The sequence below is a fragment of the Phascolarctos cinereus genome, unplaced genomic scaffold (genome assembly GCF_003287225.1).
Source record: "Phascolarctos cinereus isolate Bilbo 61053 unplaced genomic scaffold, phaCin_HiC Scaffold_4;HRSCAF=312, whole genome shotgun sequence".
Classification (NCBI taxonomy): domain Eukaryota; kingdom Metazoa; phylum Chordata; class Mammalia; order Diprotodontia; family Phascolarctidae; genus Phascolarctos; species Phascolarctos cinereus.
Genome location: NW_027555847.1, coordinates 341,024,659 through 341,046,944, shown reverse-complemented (window position 1 = coordinate 341,046,944; position 22,286 = coordinate 341,024,659). Strand labels below are relative to the sequence as shown.

At 40.5% G+C, this 22,286-nt stretch overlaps 1 protein-coding gene and 1 long non-coding RNA gene across 3 annotated transcripts in view; one reads left to right on the top strand and one right to left on the bottom strand.

Annotated features, from left to right (window-relative positions):
* Positions 1–5,345, bottom strand: part of LOC110215456 (uncharacterized) — a 45,700-nt gene extending 40,355 nt beyond the window's left edge. Inside the window, exons 1-2 of the long non-coding RNA XR_002326517.2 lie at positions 5,193–5,345; positions 2,892–3,052 (exon numbers count right to left, since the gene is read on the bottom strand). This is a non-coding gene — a long non-coding RNA (uncharacterized LOC110215456). The remainder of the gene's footprint in view (positions 1–2,891; positions 3,053–5,192) is intronic.
* A 169-nt stretch (positions 5,346–5,514) lies between these two features.
* FST (follistatin) lies at positions 5,515–12,780 on the top strand. Of its 2 annotated transcripts, none has more exons than XM_020996930.2 (6): positions 5,515–6,131; positions 8,243–8,434; positions 8,909–9,127; positions 9,582–9,806; positions 10,698–10,928; positions 11,508–12,780. In XM_020996930.2, coding segments are annotated over exons 1-6 (951 nt in total). In that variant the 5' UTR covers positions 5,515–6,049; the 3' UTR covers positions 11,510–12,780. The 2 variants fall into 2 exon arrangements, with proteins under 2 accessions (XP_020852589.1, XP_020852577.1); XM_020996918.2 differs by having other exon boundaries at positions 5,519–6,131; positions 11,798–12,780.
* Positions 12,781–22,286: the final 9,506 nt, after the last annotated feature.

The following is a 22,286-nucleotide window of genomic DNA, read 5'->3' as shown; positions in this document are numbered from 1 at the left end:
CTTTGCTTTTAAAATGAGTAAATTGGTGAGTTGGGTGTCTTGTGCAGGGAGAGTCTTTTTGCATTAAGATGTTCATGGTGCTCTTCAATTGAAAAACTCATTAGCAGGCCAACTAACTTGGAAGTTAGCTCTATTCCCAAATCCTGGTCCTAACACCATGAGGTTGCACAATTCCCCGAACTATAGCACATAAGTAATCAATTGTTTTTATATAGAAATCTACTTTTTACATAATAACTTTAGTCTATTTACCAAGGAAAAAGCTTTCTTCTTCCATCATGCTTCATTAGACAGTTGCAAACTTTAGTATTCAACTTGTAAATGTGTTATTCAGTCATTTCAGTCATGTCTGACTCTTCGTCACCCCATCTGGGGTTTTTCCTGGCAAAGATACTGGAGTGGTTTGCCATTTCTTTCTCCAGTTCATTTTCCAGATGAGGCAACTGAGGCAAACAGGGTGAAGTGACTTGCCCAGGGTCACACAGCTAGTAAGTGTCTGAGATCAGATTTGAACTCAGGAAAATGAGTCTTTCTGACTTCATACCTGGCATTCTATTCACAGCACCACCTAGCTGCCCCCAGTTTGTAAATTACCTATGGTCAAAATTGTCTAACATTACATTTTTAGGGCAAAAGATAAATACTTTCTACAGATACATACACACACAGAGAGAGAGAGAGAGAGAGAGAGAGAGAGAGAGAGAGAGAGAGAGAGAGAGAGAGAGAGAGAGAGAAAGAGAGAGAGAGAGCGCAAAAACAAAAATAAAACCTTATCTGAGGAGCTAAAATTTAGCCAGGTTAAGTCCTTCCCCCAAATAATTATTTATATTGGTGTTTTCCTAGAATCTTCATTAAAGCATTTGCTAAACTGTAATATTTATAATTTATAAACTTTATGAAGAAAATATCTTTGGAAGCAACAAAAAAACCAATAAAGACCAGCAGAGTTTTTGTGTTGCTCAGAAACTTAGCTACAAAGTAGTCATATTGTGCCTTCTGTTAATTTATATTTACCTTTTGGCAGAGATGAAGGGGAACAAAGTTGAAAATGGAAGAACACAAATAAATGAAAGAAGACATTTTCATTTTAAAATGTGACCCTGACATTTTGGCATATGTAAACCTAATATTTAACACTTAAGAGAGGTAAAATAATACAAGAAACAGCAGCTGTTCCTCTGTGATGTCACCGAACAGGTGTGATACAATTCTACTCCACTGCAATTGGATTGATCTTCTGATGATGCACAGAGGACGCACATATGGAACAAGTATTGACCTGTGACTCATTCCTAGGAATACGGCCAGAGATCAGAGAATACAATAATAGTATTCATTACTGTTTTACTATGCAGAATAACAATAGACATTTTACCAAACCGATCAATACTAACCAAGGTGCAGCTGAAAAACAGGATGAGTCTGTATTACAAAGTAAATACCAGGTTGCTTGTTCACAAGGGCAAAAGCAACATAGAATTTGTGTTTTCCACACTGTGGTTGCCAGTAACCTCAACCCTGGCCTGCACCCTCTCTGGAGTGAGAAGTAATTTTTTTTTTTGTTGGGTCTGCTGCTGGTGCCAGAGTATAAGCAATAGTGTTTGCATAAGAAAAGTTATTATGTTCACAACCCTGCCCCCCCCCAGGTCCAACAAAGACAATTAGATTGTGCCTCTGTGCTGCCAAAACAAATGGTCAGTTTGGTCTACTTGATCAACTGATCAAATGGGACGTTTAGCATTATCTAGACAAAAAGAAAATAAGGAGGCTATGTTATTTCTTTGCACCCAGTTCTATTGGCATTATGAAGAAACTGGCCTAGATTCTTTGAATTCATGTATCTCCATGACACAGGCTTGATCCATATACCCAAAGTGAGACAGATATATGGGTACATCAAACATAATAAACAAGCATGACAAAAATATCCATGTAATTTTGTACGTAAATTACTCAGATCACCAACTCTTTTTTGCATTTTATATAGACTTGAAGAATTAGGAGTGTATGTGTGTATATACACAAGAATCTATAAAGCATGCGTATAGAGATAAACATTACTCAGAACAATGTATTTAGGAATGGAAAGGTGGGAGAGGAGACCAGACCTAAAGTCACTAGGGGTAGAAAAGTGTGAAAAAAATATCTCTACTAATGCAAATCAGCAATAGTTCTGCAACATATAGTCTTGGAAAACTGGCATATGAATATATCCGTAAGTGTGTGTGTACATAAAGTATATATCTAGTATGGCATGGAAATTTCCTCCATCTATGCAGATCTGTAACTTGTAAGTCTGTAACTTACAGTTTCAGAGCATTCATTGCCTGAGAAAGTCAGAGGTTCAGTGTTTTGTCCATAGCCACACAGTAAGAATTTGTCAGAGGCAGCCTTATATCCACTATGCCCTTCTGCTCCTTATATGTTATGTTCACAAATGTAAATTAAGTTAAATGTAGTAATCTGTTAAAGGATATTAGATCTCATCAGTACTGAACATCATTAAAAATAATTCTTAAGCACTTACTATGTGCTTTTCATCACAATGAATTTACTAAATAAGGGGAAGGGGTAGACCCTTAGGTCTTTAGAGGCTTCCATTTTAAATTAGATAGAAAATAGATGTGCACAGATAGTAAAAATACACCTATAAATACTTATTGATAACATATTCTTGTAGGTGTAACTAGGTACAAAGCATTAGCCACAACTGGACATGGATATCTTACTGTTGTTTAATATATGTATGTACATATGTGTGTCTGTATGTATATATAGTAGTAAGATGAAGAATGTGGAAAATGCAGCTGGAAGATTGCAATAGGCTGGACAAGATACAGGACCAGGAAGTGTATTTAAGACCTTTGAACTATATAAATTCACACACATACCTGTATTCCCCACCCCCAAATTCACTGGAGGGGGAAAAAAACACCCTTCCTTCTCAGATCCCTTGCGTGTCCCTCCAGGATTTCGTATTCCATTGCTGCACTTGGATTGTTAATCAGAAAAAGGAAGCTGAATTTTCTATTACCATTAGGAAATAAAAGTCCTGTGGAAAATAGGAAATCGTGTTTAAAGTTTTCATCCTTTACCCTTCTTCACCACCCCGCCCCCAAACTCCCCCAACTGAGCTTTCTCTGGTCCCTTGGGAAAACGGTTGAAGGGAAAAACAAACTTTTCCCAGTACATTACCACATACGAACCAAATCTATCTCTTGAATAAAGAAATTCAGCTTTGGAAATGTGCCACGTATCGGCAGGCTCTTGAATAAGGGGCATTTTGTTATTAATTGTTAATGTCATCTGCCATTAGAGGGCACTAAACAACCCTGCATTAATGCTGGCTGGATTGGAGCGAAGGAGGGAAGAAGACGACGGGAAAGGGAAGAGGGAAAGGAGAGGGGAGGGAGAGGGGAAGAGAGAGAAGAGGGGAAAGAGCCAGGAAAAGGGGGGAGGGGAAATGAAGAGGAGGAAGAAAGGAGGGAGAGGAAGAAGGAAGGAAGGAGAGGAGAGGAGAAAGAGAGAAAGAGAGAGAGAGAGAGAGAGAGAGAGAGAGAGAGAGGAGAGAGAGAGAGAGAGAGAGAGAGAGAGAGAGAGAGAGAGAGATTGAAGGAGAGGTGGAGGCAAAGAGTGGCACCGAATCTGGAAAGATTAAGAAGGATGTGGAGCCTCCAAAGCTGTCTGAAGTAAAAAGCCAGTCTGCCCCCACCCCCTCCCCTCAAGTCCTCACGATGATAATTATAAAGCGAAATGCAGCGGCGAGGTCACTCGTTTTTACCAGTCTGTTGCACTGAATGGGCCCGAGTGCAGGTGCGGCGGCCGCGGGTCTTTGTGATTCATGCCCACTTTCAAAGCAGGACTTCGGCCCGTCTGAGAGGCACCCAAACAACTGTCTTCTAATATTAGCACGGCTGTATTTCTGGATCTATTATAGTCTGTCCAGACAGATCCCATTGTAATGGGATCTTTTATTAAAAGATTAGCACTATCTCCTGCAGTTGGTGGAAAAAAATCTGTTATCACTGAGTTATTTGCAGTTGTGGATGGAGTGGGAGGGGGGCATGAGGGAAGTTTGGGGGAGGCAGGGAGAAGAGGAATGGGGAGTACTTGGGAGGGGGAAGAGAAGTGGAAGGGGGCGGGTTTGAAATCGATAGAACAAATCCCAGTGACCTGCAAATGTCCAAGAATTTTGTCTGCATATTTCTCAGTCTGTTGTCCTTCAGAGGTTCAGAAACGAAAGAATAGAAATTAGAAAGGCAGTTTTGGAATAAACAATATAGCATTTTCCGTTAAGTAATCGTTTTATATAAAAGGAAATATCGCCTACTCAGTTTCATTCAGTGGTGCCAAAAAATGTTATAAATGAGAGACCGCCAACTTTCAGCGAAGAATGCCAGGCACTGTGCTTCATAAACTGAGACTATGGACGGTCATTATCGATGTTGCAATCTTTTTTTATTCAGCGAACAAGGAGAGGGAGAGAGGGAGGGAGGGAGAGAGAGAGAGAGAGAGAGAGAGAGAGGAGAGAGAGAGAGAGAGAGAGAGAGAGAGAGAGAGAAGAAGAAGAAGAAGAAGAAGGAGGAGGAGGAGGAGGAGGAGAAGGAAGGAAGGAAGGAAGGAAGGAAGGAAGGAAGGAAGGAAGGAAGGAAGGAAGGAAGGAAGGAAGGAAGGAAGGAAGGAAGGAGAGACAGAGACAGAACAGAGAGAGGCAAGGACAGAGTCTGAGAGATAGAGAGTGATCAGGGAGGAGTGCGAGACCGCCTACATCGTCCCCCTTTCCAGGCTAAGGTTCCAGACGCTGTAAAGTAAAAAGGAAAGGGGAGAGCGAGAGAGAGAGAGCGAGCGAGCGAGCGAGGAGAGAGAGAGAGAGAGGAGAGAGAGAGAGAGAGAGAGAGAGATTTTGACCTGAGTAAAGGCCAAGCCCTAGGTATTAAACTTTTGTTGTGTGCTTGTTTCCGACTGGTAGTACAGAGGGAGATGTGTCTGTGCCACCTCCTTAACTAGTTTTCGAAGGTGCTAGGGATTAGATTTATTATTAGCAGCAGCCAGAGTGAGAATGTCATTAAAAGGAAAAGACGACACACATGTACACAGCACACAGACAGAAAGACGGACAGATGGACAAACGGACAGACAGACAAGCAGACAGATGGACTGACGAATAGGGAGACAGACAGACCGGCACAGACCTTCTCTCTCTTTGCTGAGATTACATGAATTTCAAGAGTGGCAGAACATAATGCAATAAATGCACGTTTAGAGCTGACCCGGAGCTAGATATTTCAGCAGCCTGGTGTGTTATGTTGGGGTTTAAAAAAAAAAAAAAGTCTTTCGGAACTGAAAGAAGAACGCCCGGAGAAGACAAACTCACGTTTCCCCTCCATTCCACCCCCCCTTCCCGCCCCGATCTTCCACGCCTTCGCCTCCCCGCCACCTCCCCCCGCCCCCCGTCACCGCCGCCCCACCCCCCACTTCTCCAGCCAAGGGAGCCGGCGGCGGCTGTTGGTTCTTAGGGGTTGCATTCAAAAGTGTGGCCGGTATTCATGACTTTAAGTGGGTGTTCTTCCCCACCCCTCACCCCCAAAGCTCCTTCTTCCCCCCCCAGTCTAGTTTCACCCTCCCCCTTGCTACTACGCAAACAAGAACTCCAACGATTCCCCCTCGTCCAGATTTGATTTCAGGCAGCGTATGCACCTAAAACAGATAATTGGGAAGGTGGAAAATGTCACCTGATTCACACTGAACTTTTGAAAATCTCTCCACCCTCAAACACTCACACACACACACACACACACACATACACACACACACATACACACACGCACACGCATACACACACACATACACACACACACACACTAGGAGACCGCCCACCGCAAACAGCTAAGACCCCCATATAGATTTAAAGAGAGACTGCACTCAGATTCTGACGTTCATTGAATAGAGCAGTCTGTCTAGTGCTGCTCTCTCCTCCACTTGATATTGTCGCTCTCTCGCTCTCTCACACACGCACACACATACTCACTCACTCACTCGTATCCTGAGGATGTTAAATCAGAGAAACCAGCCGGGCATGCTTTTACTCCTGATCCTGCTGTGCCAGTTCATGGAAGATCGCACAGTCCAGGGTAAGTAGACGAAGGTTTGTTTGTCGGACTGATTTGTCTCGTACTTTTCTGTCTACCCGTAATGATCTGTTCTGTGCTGTTCTGGTCTGCTTAACGCCTCTCTTTGAAGATGGTTCGTTGTACCAAGTTAACTGCTCCGGAATGTACAGGAATAGGAAAACTTAAGGAAGTGACATTCCGGACTGGAAGCTGTATTTATTGCTCGGGTTATCATTAACAACATAAAGAGTGAATGAGCAATAGTTCAGCAGTTAGGACTGGATGCTCAAAGTTCCTGCTGTAATTAGTTTAGAGATGTTATCTCCTCTGGCTGGGGGTGAGGGGGAGCGATAGGGGGGAAGCATCAGCATCCTGAAAATTATAGGCGACCCTTTTACAAACTAATTATGTGTACTGTGTGTATATTTTTTTTACCGCTTTCCTGGATAACTATATTATATGACTTTGGGGGACACTGAATTTACTCCTGTGTCTGGGAAACGTGGTTCCAGAAACTTGGCACAAAGCTAATATTGGCAGAGGAAGTTTTTAGGTGGAAAATAGCTTTCTGCTCTGTGAATCCTTCCTTTCCTCTCCCCAAATTCATTCCAAACACTAATCTAGGTGATATACAAGATACCATTTTTTTAAAAACGTCCTTCCGAAGCCACTGTAATTTTCAATGGATGACCATGAGGAGCTCACAACTGATTAAAATTCTGATATAGGTAGACTAAGTGACTAAGACCTTGAAGGAAACTTTTCAAAAGAAGGCTGCTTGCTTAACTTATTGTTTGAGGAACTTTTTTTAGTGCAATAGCCTACAGACCAATTACTAGAATCGATTGGTATTGATTGAGTTGCTGGGGAAAAAAATCACATCGCTGATTCATGGTAGATTCATCCTACCAAAATTTCTGCATTATAAACCCAAGAGTTACTTGAACAGAATTTTTGGCTTGGGCCAATATAGAACGTCGAAACTTTTAACACTAAAATTTAAAATAAAATTTTTTTTTAAAAAAACCTTCCAAAAATTCTTTCGGGTTTAAAGCAGCACAGCACATATTTCATCTTACTTTCCAGAAGATGGCACGTTAACCTGTAGCTTTAGCAGCCACATCGTTGTTATTTTAAACTTTTTAAATGGCTTTTGACATTGCCTCCTAGCTTTCTGCTGGAGTTACGTACAATTTGTCCGCCCTTCTTGAGATAACTAGCAAATTCGTTTAGTACAAGTTGGGGGCACTAGAAGCAGCAGACTTCAGGGATTTCGAAATGACTACTGGGGCAGGCAAGAGAGCTGCTCCCAATTCTTAAAGATTGCAAAATGGGCCGTTGGACTGCAACTCTATGCAGCAGCAACAGCAGCAGCAACAGCCGCAGCAACAGCCGCAGCCTCAGCAGCGGCAGCGGCAACAGCAGCAGCAGCAGCCGCGGCAGCAGCAGCAGCAAGGCAGACTCTGGTCATGCAGAGGTTGTTTTCTTTGGTGGTTTTTTTTCTTTCATTTTTTTTTATAAGTGCCTTTTGCTCGGTTTGTATGTGTGCGTGTGCGTGTGTGTGTGTGTGTGTGTTTAAGTTCCTACTTTCCTAACCCCTGTCACAAATAATACCCACACCGCCTACATGAAACCAACATGTAAAAACATCCGTCGCATCCTGTTTTTGTCAGGTTATTTAAGCTGCTCTTCGAGTTGCTGCAGGTTATGAAATGGGACGAATAAAAGTAAACAGTCTAGTAAAAGTCAATGAAAGCTGCACGTGTTGTGTCTGGGTCACTGGTAACTGACACTGATACTGCTGGAATGGTCTCTCTCCTTTCTCCCTCTCCCTTTTCACTTTTCTCTTTTCCCAATTCTCTTTCTCCCTCTCTCTCTCTCCCTCTCCTCTCTCCTCTCTCTCTCTCTCTCTCTCTCTCTCTCTCCCTCCCTCTCTCTCTCTCTCTCTCTCTCCTCTCTCTCTCTCTCTCTCTCTCTCTTCTCTCTCTTCTCTCTCTCTCCCCCCTTCTCCCTCCTCCACCTCCTCCTCCTCCTCTCTTCGCTCCCCCTTCTCTCTGTCTCTCCTCCCTCCCGTTGTCTCTCTGTCTCCCTCCCTCTATCCCCACCCACTCCACCCCCTTTCTCTGTTACAGCTGGGAATTGCTGGCTCCGGCAGGCAAAGAACGGTCGTTGCCAGGTCTTGTACAAAACGGGTCTCAGCAAAGAAGAGTGTTGCAGCTCGGGGAGGCTTAGCACTTCGTGGACTGCAGAAGACGTGAATGACAGCACGCTTTTCAAGTGGATGATTTTTAACGGGGGCGCCCCGAACTGCATCCCTTGCAAAGGTAGAGCTCTTTTAAACTTTCAGGGCATTCAATAGAGGGCGTTTCACTGGCAGCTTCTTTCCTGTCCTAGGAGGCAAAATTAGGCATTCTTGGTGTTGGGAAGAGTGGGGCTGGACTGGGTGTCTTTTGTCTGTGGATTTAGTTTAAGGGGTTTCTCTGGCACCCTTGAGATGATAGCGTGTTTGAAACGCGCCTTTTGGAGACTTCTGACAAAGAACCGGTCTACAAAGGTCCTTATGCTTCTTAGTCCTATGTGAGTAGAGAAGTCAACAGCAGAACACTCTGTCGAATATTTTGGATGGATTACTGCTCTGGACAGCACCTTCGCTCGCCCCTAAAAACCCTTTTCCTCTTGAAGGATTAGTTTCTCAGCTCGGTAGCTCCAGGTTGCATAATTGTGTAGGGCACAAATGATCCTCGTGGCTGACCTGGAGACTAGCCCTTCTATAAACGATACCTCTTTCCAACTCCTAGAAACCTGTGATAATGTGGACTGTGGACCTGGAAAGAAATGCAAAATGAACAAGAAGAACAAACCTCGATGTGTCTGCTCTCCGGATTGCTCCAATATCACTTGGAAAGGCCCAGTCTGTGGACTAGATGGCAAAACCTACAAAAATGAATGCGCTCTCCTCAAAGCCAGATGTAAAGAGCAGCCAGAGCTAGAAGTCCAATACCAAGGCAAATGTAAAAGTAGGTTTGGAGTTCTTGAAACAAGCATCCTCTTCCTCTAATCATATTTTAAGCAGAAGTAAAATTTATAGTAGTTAAGAGCTGACAACTCTATTATCATCTTTAAAATGGAGAGATTCTCAAAGAATTGTTGTGTGGATCAAATCAGTTAATGTGTGTATGGGGCTTTCCAAAACTTAAACGGCTACATAAATGTGAGCTGCTACCAGCCTTGTGGAGCCATGTTGCTTTCAACAGTAAGGAACCCCAAATAAAACCATTTTGGGCTACCAAATATTAATTTTGAACAGTTAAGAGCCCAAATAGAGTCAGTGGACTTTGTCCTGAAAAAATTCCCCAAGTATCTTTTGAAAAGGTGGAGGCTTGTTTCAGGGTTTGAGTGATAACATTAAAAGTTCCATCCCTAAGGGCCAGGCCATGCCTATTAATGTTTGTGTGTTTGTCTTTATTTCAGAGACCTGTAGAGATGTTTTATGTCCAGGCAGTTCCACGTGTGTGGTGGATCAAAGCAATAATGCCTACTGTGTGACATGTAATCGGGTTTGTCCAGAGCCTACCTCCTCTGAACAGTATCTCTGTGGGAATGATGGAATAACTTATCCTAGTGCCTGTCACCTGAGAAAGGCTACCTGCCTGCTGGGCAAATCAATTGGATTAGCCTACGAGGGAAAATGTATCAGTAGGTATTCTGATTTGGGGAAGGGGGGGTGGGGTGGGTAGAGATTATGAGTAGCTAGTTACAGCTTGATTGCCTGGTTGTCAACAAACAAATCAAAAGCACTCCTGAGCAAGTCACTTCCACTGGCAGGGAGATGTTTTGCATTTTTGATAAACTGGCTACAGTTTGCTTCATGGAAACAGCTGTCTTCAGGAAGTGTTGGTAAACATGTATAAATGCCAGTAAGAGCATGAACCAATTGGTTTTCCATCTTTCCCTTCCCATCTCAGGACTTACTCAATTTGTTGATTTAAAGGGAAATTGTTGTACTACAGAGAAGAAATAAATAGGTCACTGGTTCCTAAACTAATCGGAAGTATGTAATATCATTCCTTTACGAAATGGTCTTGTTACTTTTTTTTTTAATTCTTTTTCTATCTTGAACTTTGGGAGTGCGTTGATCTTTGCTAAAATAAAATGTCTCCCAAGATTCTGAATAAAATCTCCTTTCATGCCCTATTATATAAGACCCTTACTGTGACTTCTGTGACTTTGTGCTTTAAAAATTAGCATTTAGCATCCTTTTTTTCCAAACATTTTAAAATATCTTATGAGCAACATATATAATTTGAAACTCCAAGTTAATTTCTAATCTTAGGATAAAAGAGACAAGTGCCTAACTTGAGGGAAACTGCCCTGGCAGTGGGAAATAGATTATGAAAAGTGTGTGTGTGTGTGTGTGTGTGTGTGTGTGTGTGTGTGTGTGTGTCTGTGTGTCTGTGTGTGTGTGTCTGTGTGTTTTGAAAGGGAAGTGCTGGGGAGGGGTGGTGAAGGCAAGAAGGGGGGAAAAGAAGTAAGGAATGAAAGAAACAAAGATATCACTTTACTCATCACAGAAATATTATATTTTAGAGGCAAGGTCCTGTGAAGATATCCATTGTAGTGGTGGAAAGAAATGTTTATGGGACTCCAAAGTTGGCAGAGGCCGGTGTTCACTCTGTGATGAGTTGTGTCCTGAAAGTAAATCTGATGAGGCTGTCTGTGCTAGCGACAATGCCACTTATGCCAGTGAGTGTGCCATGAAGGAGGCTGCCTGCTCCACAGGTGTGGTCTTGGAAGTAAAGCACTCAGGATCTTGCAATTGTAAGTGTTCTTTTTAACCTTATAGCACTTTAAGGCTTTAAAGGCAATCCTTAGGTAACAAAGTCTTAGGGAGAAGAAAGAAAGAAAGGAGGAAGGAAAGATGGAGGCCAGGGAAAGGGAAGGATGGAAGAATGAAAGAGGGAAGGAAGGAATGAGGGAGGGAAGGAAGGAAAGAAGGAAGAAGGAAGAAGGCGGACAGGAAGGAAGGAAGATCTATGTAAACATTTTGCTGTAGGAAGTAGAAGATAAGTAAATGGTACCAGCTCTTCAGTAATCACCAGAGGGAGTTCCTGAAATGTTATATACTTTTTTTTTTTAGAATATCATGTCATCAGCTAGGGGTTGCCTATAAGAACATTTTTCAAGCTGTTTTGTTCTAATCTGTTTGTTCTGTGTGCTTTGCTGTTTGCTTTATTAACACTTGGATATAACCTAACTCCATAAATACAAAAAAAAAAAAGACAGCTATATGTTGGCCTATGGGCAGCTGTTTCTCTGCAGATAGTCACTACTAACTTTGAATTAAGGACTCCAAGCATTTAAACCTAGAACACAAGAGCGCTTTTTATCTGATTTCAGGAATCTGCCAGTAAAACCTGAGCCATTGATTCTTCAGAACTTTCTGCAGTTTTTGACTTCATAGATTATGTCTTTAAAAGCAAATCAAAACAAAAAAACCAAAACAAAACAGAACAAAAAAACCCTTATTGCATAACAGCAGATGCAAAAGAGCATCTCACTGCAAGTCACATAAAAATGCACCGCTGTATTATGGCTGTTTCAGAGGGCTTTGAAAGCGTGCACTGAGCTGCTTCTGCGCTGTTGTTGTCCTTATTTAAACAACAGCTCCCCTGTATTCCCCCATCTAGCCATTACTGAAGACACGGAAGAGGAGGAGGAAGATGAAGACCAGGACTACAGCTTTCCTATATCATCAATTCTAGAGTGGTAAACCCTTCATCAGTGTTGGGATAGCCCTTGGGCAAAAAAAAAAAATCAGTGTCCATACTGTAAATAAGTGTATGCTTATTTATTTTGGGGGGAAAAGTACACGGAAAGGACCTTTGTCCTGCAGCCCTCTCCCAGGCAACCTTTCCACTGACTTGACATGGGAGAGGCTGTCAGTGTGAGGTCTACTGGATTGGGCTCCTAGTTGAGACTTGTAGACATTTATTTATACTGTGTCATGTTTTATAATTTATACATAAAATGTCTGGTTGACTGTACACCTTGTTTTTGAAGAAATTTATTCGTTAAAGGAAGAGCAGTTGTTATTTATTGTGAGGTCTCTTGCTTGTAAAGTAAACAGCTTTTTTTTTTCTCCTTGTAAAACATTTTAATCCATTCCTTACCACTCATTTACCTGGTCACCTTTTGGTCCACTGCTGTTTAATTCCCTTTCCACTTTAATGAACATGCATGTCAGTTTCTACCATGTTTATTTATTGGATTTTCTGCTGCCAGTTCTGTACATACATGACCCCTGGGGTTTTTGTTTACAAGGAATCTTGACTGACCAAAAGGCATTATAACTTGACTCAAATGTAGAGTACAGTGGTCCTATCTTAAAGGAAACTCCTGCTTCAGTTCTCTCTCATTCTGCCCAAGATAGTCTGGAGACACCTGTATTCGAGTGAAACAGATATGTTATTAGACTTTGAAAATTCACAGATCCAAAGAATTAGGGTGAGAAGGATGACTAAAAGGGACCGGGGTGTGCCATGGCGGTGGAGGGGAGGTTAATAGACACATAACGTATTTTTTAGGTGTTTCCTTTCAGCTGGACTGCCGTACCCTTTAAGTTAGTTCTTTTTTCAAACAATATGTCATTAAAAGGTATATTAAAGCTTTATCGGTTCAGGTTTCTTGCTTTTCATAATTCCTTCTGATGCAATTTTATATTTTCAAACATGGCAAGTTAAATATAAATTCATTTAAATATATAGTTTTGTACTTTTCTACCATGTAAATGTGCAATGTATATAAAAAGTTATAATGTGTATTTGTAAATAAATGATGAGTGAAAAATAAAAAAAAGTTTTAAAAAATGCCTGAATTCCTCGTTATGGAAAGAGAGTAGATTGGGCTTTGGGTCAATGATCCTCATTACCTTATATAATAGTTGATGCATAATCTACCAAAAATAAGCTTATAGGATGGCAGAATCTCCAAGGATTGGTTAATTGTAAACAGCTTTAGTAGAGTTTAAATATAGTAAGGCCTGAGATTTATTCATACCTGGTGCCACTCTTTCTCTAATTAAACTCCAACTGAAATAGACAAAGAGTCAGTGTGGTTTCCCATTTGCAAACTCCCCCTCAAGCTGGGCTGGGATTTTGATCCTAAGTAACGTGCTTCCTCCTTTGGTCTGTCTGTGATGGGAACTTTCATCTATGTCCAGTTAAGTTTGAATCTACTCATCCCATTTACCAAATGAGGTTAGTCCTGGAACATCAAAAGGAATCTTGTTGCAAAGAAGGGGTTCAAAAGACTGTGTAGTAAAGTATATCACCAAACTGTCTCACACACATACTACGTAAATGAGTGCCCTTTTCCTCAAGTTGGTAAATCTCTATGGCTTTAGCCTAAAAGAGGGAATTAGAGGGGATAAGAGTAGGGGCAGCTTGATTTTGACACTCTGAAATGATCCATTCATACTAATATAACTGTTTCAAGAGGGCATGAACCACTTTTGAGATAATGAAAGGTTGTAAAAGGTTGAGCTCAAATGAAATCTTCACCAGAATTGTGACAAGATAAAATGAAGGCATGTTTTGGTAATTTAGACAATTCAGATATCTAATTTGTATGATTTTTCCAGTGTAGTCATCTATGGATTTGAAATAAATTGAACATTTGCCTTCAAATGTCTGATTTACTTTCTGCTGGGTAGACAAAGCCATAGATAGATAGGTAGTTAGATAGCTAGATAGATCCATATAGGCATAGATAGATTAGATATAGTTATAAAGATCTAAGAAATACCAAATCCAAATAAATACCTAGGAGTGTAGGACTGAATAAAGAGACGTTAATTTTAGCAATGGTATTATATAAATAAAAGTGCTTAAAGCAACTATCCCAACTAAATTCTTTTTAAGCTCTTCTATTTTGAGGAAATCATGGTAATGGAAAGGATTTCTCCAAAAAAAAAGGAAGGAAGAAGAAAGAGAAAGCAAGGAAGGAAGAAAAGAAGGAAGGAAAAAAGAAAGAAAAAGATGTGTCAAAAAACTTTGGATCTAAAATGTGGTCACAACATGAGAAATTTGGTGGGCAGAGAGGGGAGCCACATTTTAGTATGAGCTTGTATAATAATTAGGAAGCCTGTTGGGTTTTGTTATCCTTCAGCCCTGGATTCCCAGAGGGAGGGAAAAGGGAGGTGTAGAAAACAGACAGGCTGCCATTAACCACAAGAAGAAGAGGGTCATAACTTCTCCTGTACTGAGAAGCTACTGAGTTGCCACTAGGGAAAGGCTCTAGGAAAAGGAAAAGAGAGATGGGCAGATAGAGTTTCACAGCCTTTCCGGGCGTTGATTTGTTACTTTGTCCTGGGATGCAGTAGATGTTTTAAAGCTGCCGCTAACCTGATCAGAGTGAAAATGTCTAATTTAATGGGAATCGATGTGTGTCTTGGCAACAGGGAGTGATAAAATCAACAGCTTGCCTTTTAAATAGCATCCAGATTATTTATTTTAAATTCTGATTCCACATCTCCAGATATCAATCATTCCTTTCAGGACCCAAATAGTATTTGATTTTTTTCCCTGGTGTTTCCCCTTTTGGCTTTTACCAGCAATTTTGTGTTAGGCTAATTTGCCCCCCACCCCAAGAATCTAAAGTTTTGTCCAAAATCAAAATTTGACTAATACTCAATAGACAACTGTTTGAACTAAAAATAGGAGCTGGGACTAGACCTGTGATCTCATTGGTATAGGGAATTCCCCGATGAGGAAATGCTAATGCAGTTTAGCAGATTACATTCTTTGAGACTTTCCTACAGTACTGAAATGGACTTGCCCTAAGCCACACAGCCAGTGTGTATCACAGTCAGAGCTTGAATACAATCCTTCTTAGCTCTGAGACCAGCTCTTTTACAATGTGGTGCTTCTCCAAATTCAAAAAGATCACACACACCACACACACACACACACACACACACACACACACACACACATACACACACTCAATCTTAATCATTTACATTTAGAATGTTAGTAAGAGAAATAGCTACTGATGACCGGTAATAGTATGCAGGCTTTATGCAACATGGATAAGCAAAAACAAAAAAATTAAGAATAAAAGAGAAGATCTTTTCTGATTTTTATTTTCATCCATGGTGTTCCATTCCAAAGATATTCTATAATGCAGGATAGAACATCATTCTATAAACCTAAAATGGTATAGCTGGTGTGATCACAAACATCTTCTTGAATAATGAAAATACCTGAAGACACTCTAGTGCCTGCCCTATTTTTCTGGTACATAATTGTTTGTGTATCATCTTTCCTATTAGCCTGTGATAACTTTGGTTGTAGTGACTGTCTTTGTCTTTCTTTATGTCCCCAGAACTTAGCACAGTGCCTGTCACTTAGTAGGTACTTAATAGATGCTTACTGACTTGACTTCAATAAAAGAAACTCTTACTGGAGAACTCTTCTTGTCCTTAGATAGGCAACTGAAATATAAGAAATCATTTCAAAACAAACCACTTTGTGGCACCAAAATACTTGGAAAAATAAAAATATCTACTCTTCATCTGAGTCCTCTAAATAATAGCTAACATTTAAATAGTGCCTACTATTTGCCAAGTGCTATGCTAAGCACTTTATTATGTCATTTTATTTATTTATATTATGTCATACTTTTATTATGTCAAGAAGAGATCTCAGAGACTTCATTAAGTCAACCATTTCATTTGACAAAAGTGGGTCAGAGTGGCACAACCCTGGGAGGTAGGTGCTATTATTGTGTCCATTTTTCGATGAAGAAACTGAAGCACACTGAAGTTAAGTGACTTGTCCAGGTTCACACAACTAGAGAGTATCTGATGCTGGATTTGAAGTCAGTTCTTCTTGACTCCAGGCCCAGCACTCTATCTATGGTGTCACTTAGCTTTTCCCCATCTTAGATCAGACTGAAAGACAAAGAGCCAGACTTCCTGACACCTTACATACATTCTACCTGGTAAGTTACGTTTTTATTTTGAGCATCATAGTACTGATCAATATGATTGGTGCTGGCTATAACAAAAATATGAGGCAAGCCCTCTGGTAGGAGATGGTGCTGACCAGAAAGAAGACTGAAGCACTCGGGAGAGAAGGAAAAAGAGAAGTGGACATAGCTACAGTTTCTGTCTCCATAATTAGATGCTTATACTAGAGAACAATAACTGCTCATACTGGGAAATTGCAGATGTCATAATATTTCACATGGAATCAAAACAAAATCAGCAGCTTGAATATTTAGCCAAATTTATTGAGTTTCTAGCTCTGATAGGCAAAAGGGCAAAATTGATGACAACAGATATTTTGCTTTCTTTTCAATGGAATTTGAGAATGGCCTCATGGAAAGTTCACTTGTTCCTAGCATTTGCTGGTCCTTAAACACATTTTGTTTTGTTTTGTTTTGTTTTTGCTCCACCCCCCCCCATCCCCGGAGATACCTAGGAGCCAAACACACAAAATCAACATTCTTTATAGAAATTCATTCTCATATGGCATGAATAAAACTACTTTGACATAGACAACAGGCTTATTTGCAAATGTGGCTTAAATTATATATGCATGTATTACATCGAAACTAGTTTTCCATAGAGAGTAACTAGTATCAGCTTATGATTTCTAAAGAGTAAAATTTATTCCAGTGAGTGTCAATGATGATAATTTTTAAAATGACTCAAGTATAAATTAATGAGACTTTGTAACAATGATGTCCCTGAAATGAAACCAATAGTAAACAACTCCTTATTCGTAGATTATTAGTTATAGAAGAGAGCTCAGAGCCTTCATTTAGTCAACCACTTCATTTGACAAAAGTAGGTCAGAGTGGCAAAATGAGTAAACCCAGATTCACACATCACAAAGAGCAAACTCAGAATCCAAACCCAGGCCTTCTGACTCCAGACCCAGTATGTTTTCTGGTATATCATAGTCTCACCTTCCAATTCGAGGTAAAGGATATGGTTTTCTTCATCACAATAATCTAAAGAGGGTCATTTTTCATTGCCTACCCAGGAGGTTGTATAAGATGATTTTTTTTAAATGGCATTCTTATGTCCTCAAAAACCATCTCTCAGATTGCTCTCCACTTCTTAAGTTTGAGCTGGGAGAAGCAATCACTGTAAAAATCAAAGTTAACTCTAAGAATTTAAAATTCAGAGATAGGTCCTATTAAATTCACAATCTAGTTTTCTCTTAGAAATATGGTAATACTGGAAAGACTTTTGTGAACTGATACGAAGTGAAGTGAGCAGAATCAGGAGAACATTGTGCACAGTAACAAAAATATCATATGATGATCAGCTGTGAATGACTTTTTCTCAGCAATATAATGATCCAACACAATTCCAAAGGACTCATAATGAAAAATGCTATCCACCTTCAGAGAGAGAACTGATGAACTCTGAGTAGAGATTGAAGCATACTTTTTTAAAAAACTTTCTTTCTTTTTCTTTTTTTTCCCCTTTGGGTCTGTGTCTTCTTTCACAACATGATTAATACCGTAATGTGTTTTCCATGATAAAACATGTATAACCTATATCAAATTGCTTACTGTCTCAGGCAGATGGGAGGTGAGAGAGAAAATTTAGAACTCAAAAAATTTTTAATTGAATGTTAAAAATTGTCTTTACATGTAACTGGAGGAAAAAACAAAATATTATTAAAAGAATTCAGATAAACGGTTACCCAATCTACTTTGCAAATTGATGACAATTGTGACCTGGAGCAATAACAAATTACAAGTAGAGAGAAGACTGATATTAGACTTCTTGTTCTCCTATAAGATGTGAAGCAGGATGAAGAACAAAAATGACTGACAAATAAGATGCATTCTAAGGCCTCAAAATGAAAGAACTGAAGCAACCATGCTGAATCACGTGATAGCTATCATCTCATCAAAGGATATTTTAATCAAAATTCTAATTTAGCTAATGGAGTTAGGTGATGGTGGGGACAAAACAACATCTATGTCCAACATGACACCTATTACAAGTGAATTGTGAATGTTCTTGGCAAAAAAAAAATGTGCAGCAAAATACTTATTCCACATCTGAATCCTTAAGTTCTGAGTGTTTCCTTTTATGAAGGGTGTTGAAAAACTGGAATGGGGCCCCAAGAAGGGGAAACCATGATGACACTATGATCAGGGTACTGTGCTATATAAGGATCAATAGAAGAAATTGGGGTGCTTAATAGGAAGAAGAGAATCTTGCGGGGGGGGGAGGGGGAAAGACAGGAGAGATTTTTCATTTATGTATTCTCACTGCCTAACCCAGTGCTTTGTACATAGGAGGCATATAATAAATATATATTGAATTGAATCATATCTGCCTTCAATTATTTGTTGTCCAGTTGCTTTCTAATTGTGCCAAATTCTTTGTAACCCCATTTGAGGTTTTCTTGATAAAGATACCAGAACAGTTTGCCATTTCCTTCTCCAGCTCATTTTACAGATGAAGAAACTGAGGTAAACAGCGTTAAATGACTTGCTCAGGGTCACACAGCTAGTAAAGTGTCTGAGGTTGTATTTGAACTCAGGAAAATGAGTCTTCCTGACTTCAGACCCAGTGTTCTATTCACTGCACCACCTAGTCACCTGTCAAGCATTTAACAGGCAGTCATATAGAAGAGGGGACCCCTCTAGTTAACAGGCAGTCATATAGGAGTCCTTTCTTGGCTTCAGAGGGCAAAATTAGAAGCAATAGGTCAAAGTTGCAGAGGCACATTTGGTTCAAACTAAAGAAAAGCTTGCTAATAATGAGGCAGCATAGGCTGCCCCAGAGATAATGGGTTCCTGGTCACCAGAGATGTTCAAGGGCAAGTTGAATGACCACTTGTCAGAGATGTTTCAGAGGATTCCTATTCTAGTACAGTTTAGACTAGCTGGCCTGGGCTGTCCAACTCAGAAACTCTATGAGTTTGTTACTGGAACAAATGAATGGTTGAATACCTCATCTCCTTTCCAAGTTTCAGTTGATGTATAAGCCATTATTCCTGCTCCTGTAAGCTAGAACATCAGTACATTCACTTCCCTGGTCACTTCCTAGACAAAAGTGCTGCTACTAAGCTTGTGTTTGTGGTTAAGAAACTCAGGCTTTTCCAGCAAGTGTCAGCCACAAGGCCTCGCAGTTGCTTTCCCCTTTGCAAAGAACTGAAACATCCAAGTTGCTTTGATCAGATTCTAAAGTAGTTACTGACCGTGAGGGCTGATTTTTCCTTTGAAAAGAAAAGAAAAAAACCTTAAAGTTCTTTTACTTGGTCATTGAGAATAGGAAGTAGTAGAAGCCCTGACCGGACTTACCAAATGTTTACATAAACACACACACACACACACACACACACACATCCACATATACATAAATACATTGATATTGATGTATATAATCTCCAAATCTCTCTCCCTCTCTTTCTCTCTCTGTACGTGTGTGTGTGCGACACGTGCGTACATACACGCGCATACACACTCTCCAAATAAGGCAGCTAGGTGACATAATAGATAGAGCTCCAGGCCTGGAGTCAGAAAGACCTGAGTTCAAATCTGACCTCAGACACTTATTAGCTGTGCGACCTTGGGCAAGTCACTTAACCCTGTTTGTCTCAGTTTCTTCATCTGCAAAATGAGCTGGAGAAGGAAATGGCAAACCATTCCAGTATCTATGCCAAGAAAACCACAAATAGGGTCACAAAGAGACAGATACAACTGAATAACAACAATAATACTCTTCAACTATGTACACCATAAGAATTCACATTTATATATTAGTTCCAACTTTATAGTGTTTTCCTTGCAATCACACTGTAAAGTAGAGGGATATTGTCCTCATTTACTCATTGTTGTCATTCCTTTCCAGGCTGCACCCAATATCTATTCTACCAGGTTCCAACTCTTCATCCTGTAAGGTTACATCAGCACTAGAGTTAACATATTGGAAGTACCCTCTACCCCTGAGAACTCTCCTTTTGATTAGTTGACTCCTCTCAGACCACTTATTTAAGGAGAGTATCCAGGCCAGCCATGTCTCATTCCTCTCTAGGCAGCACTCCCAACTTTCTCTAACATACCCTCACACCAAGTACCTTCATCCACCACCCAGTCTTTTCAGCTTCCTTCTATGTGTTGTCTTCCTCAATTAGAATGTAAGCTTCTCGAAGGCAAGGACTGTCTTTCAATATGTATTTATAGCTCTAACAGTTGGCCCAATGCCTGACCCATAGTAATCACTTAATAAATGCTAAGTTGACTGAGTGAGTTTTACAGATGGACAAATTGGGGCTCAGAGAGTTTAAACCCATGGTTAGACAGCTAGTCAGTGTTAGAATTAGGATTCAAAAGCAGGGAAGAGCGGCAATGGCAGAGTAAAAGCAGTGACTTGCTTGGCAAACCCCTCTAAATACCTGTAAAAAATGGCTCTAAACAAATTCTAGAGCAGCACAACCCACAAAAAGACAGAGTGAAACAAATTTCCAACCCAAGACAACCTGGATGGTTGATTGGAAAGGTTTATCACACCAGGCTGGGAGAGGAATGCAGTTCAGTGTGGACATGCAGGCCTCAGAGAACCTGGAGTGGCCCTCACAGGACTGAATCACAGGCAGCTGAGGCAGTTTCCATATTTCTCAACCCACAAATGTCAAAAACAACTTAGAAGGTCAGTAGGAAAGATCTGTGACCACAGTGAGAGAGAAGCTCTGTCCTAGCCCCAGACCTGGCTGCAGCCCCAGGCGGCTGCTTCTGGAGCTCTCAGCCCACGAACTGAGGGGGAATCGAGTGGCTGATCAGAGGGGGATGGCAGGGATCTCTTTGCTGGTGGTGAGGCAGGATTCTCTTGCTTTGCCCATGCTTGGATCTGGGTCATAGTTCTGGGTGGGATCCTGGGAAGAGGAGGAGCACTGGCATGGTAGAGCTTGTAGTGGCAGTGAATAGATAACCCTACTCACAGTTCCAAGGCAGAAGAGAGTGCTTGTGGTCATTCATAGACCAATGTAAAGGCCAGGAATGGAGTAAACACCTTGCCCTTCATCATACCACTTTGGAAGAACTGAAAACTTATAGGTCCCTAGGAGTATCTCTGAAAACAGCTGCACAAAACCCCTGAAGCGTGGGACAGTACATTCTCCACACTGGAAGCAGACCCCTACCTTAACAAAGAGCTAATAACTCAAGTAATTGGCTGGGAATATGAGGAAACTGTGTGAAAAGTCAGACCATAGACTCTTTCTTTGGTGACAAAGAAAATCAAAACATACAACCAGAAAAAGACAACAAAGTCAAAACTCCTACATTCAAAGCCTCCAAGAAAAATATGAATCAGTCCCAGGTCATGGAAGAGCTCAAAAAGAATTTTGAGAAGCAAGTAAGAGAAGTAGAGGAAAAACTGGGAAGAGAAATGAGAGTGATACAAGAAAATCATGAAAAACTAGGCCACAGCTGGCTAAAGAAGACCTCCCAAAAAAATACTGAAGAAAATAAAATAGCCTAACCCAAATGGCAAAAGAGGTCCAAAAATCCAATGAGGAGAAGAATGCCTTAAAAAGCAAAATTGGCCAGATGGAAAAGGAAATCCAAAAGCTCACTGAAGGAATTACTTCCTTAAAAATTAGAATGGAGCAATTGGAAGCTAGTGACTTTTATGAGAAATCAAGAAACTATAAAACAAAATCAAAAGAATAAAAAAATAGAAGACAATGTGAAATATCTCATTGGAAAAACAACTGATCTGGAAAACAGATGCAGGAGAGATAATTCAAAAATTATTGGACTATCTGAAAGCCATGATTAAAAAAAGAGCCTAGATCTTTCAAGAAATTATCAAGGAAAACTGCCCTGATATTCTAGAACCAGAGGGTAAAATAGAAATGGAAAAAATCCACCAATTATCTCCTGAAAGAGATCCCCAAAGGAAAACTCCTAGGAATATTGTAGCTAAATTCTAGAGCTCCCAGGTCAAGGAGAAAATATTGCAAACAGCCAGAAAGAAACAATTCAAGTATTGTGGAAACACAGTAGGATAACACAAGATTTAGCAGCTTCTTCAAAGGGCCCGGAAGGCATGGAACATAATATTCTGGAGGGCAAAGGAGATAGTATTACAGCCAAGAATCACCTACCCAGCAAAACTGAGCATAATACTTCAGGGGA